The sequence below is a fragment of the Emiliania huxleyi genome (assembly GCF_000372725.1).
Source record: "Emiliania huxleyi CCMP1516 unplaced genomic scaffold EMIHUscaffold_10716, whole genome shotgun sequence".
Lineage (NCBI taxonomy): Eukaryota > Haptophyta > Isochrysidales > Noelaerhabdaceae > Emiliania > Emiliania huxleyi.
The window spans coordinates 1-662 of record NW_005201971.1 but is presented as its reverse complement, the minus strand read 5'-3'; the positions used below and the strand labels follow the sequence as shown (position 1 = coordinate 662).

The following is a 662-nucleotide window of genomic DNA, read 5'->3' as shown; positions in this document are numbered from 1 at the left end:
AGGCCGCGCAGAGGCAGCTGCGACCCAGCGGAGTGGACGGTAACGCACCGCGCCACCTGCTGTGCGTTACCGTCCACTCGGCGGGGTCGCAGCTGCCTCTGGAAGGCACCGAGATGTACCTTTGTCGCGCAATGGTCAAAATCAAGGTTTTGTAACGCGAGCTGTGCCACAGTGAAATGGAACTAGCCATGACTCATGTGGCGCGTTTTGGGACCAGACATTGTCCGAATTGCGCTTTGCGGCGGACGTCCGTCGGCTAAGTACAAGAATTCACGCGAGCCCTTCCAAATGACAAATCCATGCGGGTTTGCGATGTTTTCAAGGGTTTGCGATGTTTTCAACGGACCACACTAATACGTACTCTCCTAATCCTCGTCCTCCGAGTCGTCGTCGTCGTCCTCGGCGGCCTCGAGCGCCGCCTTCATGGCCGCCTTCTTCGCCGCCACGCTGGCCTTGCGCTCCTCGTACGTCTTCCTGGGCTGGTCGTTGACCGCCGGGTACGAGTCCTTCTTCTCGCTCGGCGTGAACTCGGGGTCCTCGCGGATGGCCTCGTGCGCCTTTTGGTACATCTCCTCGAGCGAGTCGGCCTCGATGTCCTTCTCGATGTAGTTTGCGAACTGCGTCTGGTAGCGGTCGGGGTCCTCCTCCTCGAGCAGCTCCAT

The 662-nt window shown here is 59.8% G+C and overlaps 1 protein-coding gene across 1 annotated transcript; it reads right to left on the bottom strand.

Annotated features, from left to right (window-relative positions):
- Positions 1-422: 422 nt before the first annotated feature.
- On the bottom strand, positions 423-659 carry EMIHUDRAFT_50610 (hypothetical protein; the record flags this gene model as incomplete). Its single annotated transcript, XM_005792451.1, has 1 exon — positions 423-659. A coding segment is annotated over one exon (237 nt), but the record flags the coding sequence as incomplete, so codon positions are not given.
- Between the last annotated feature and the right edge of the window lie 3 nt (positions 660-662).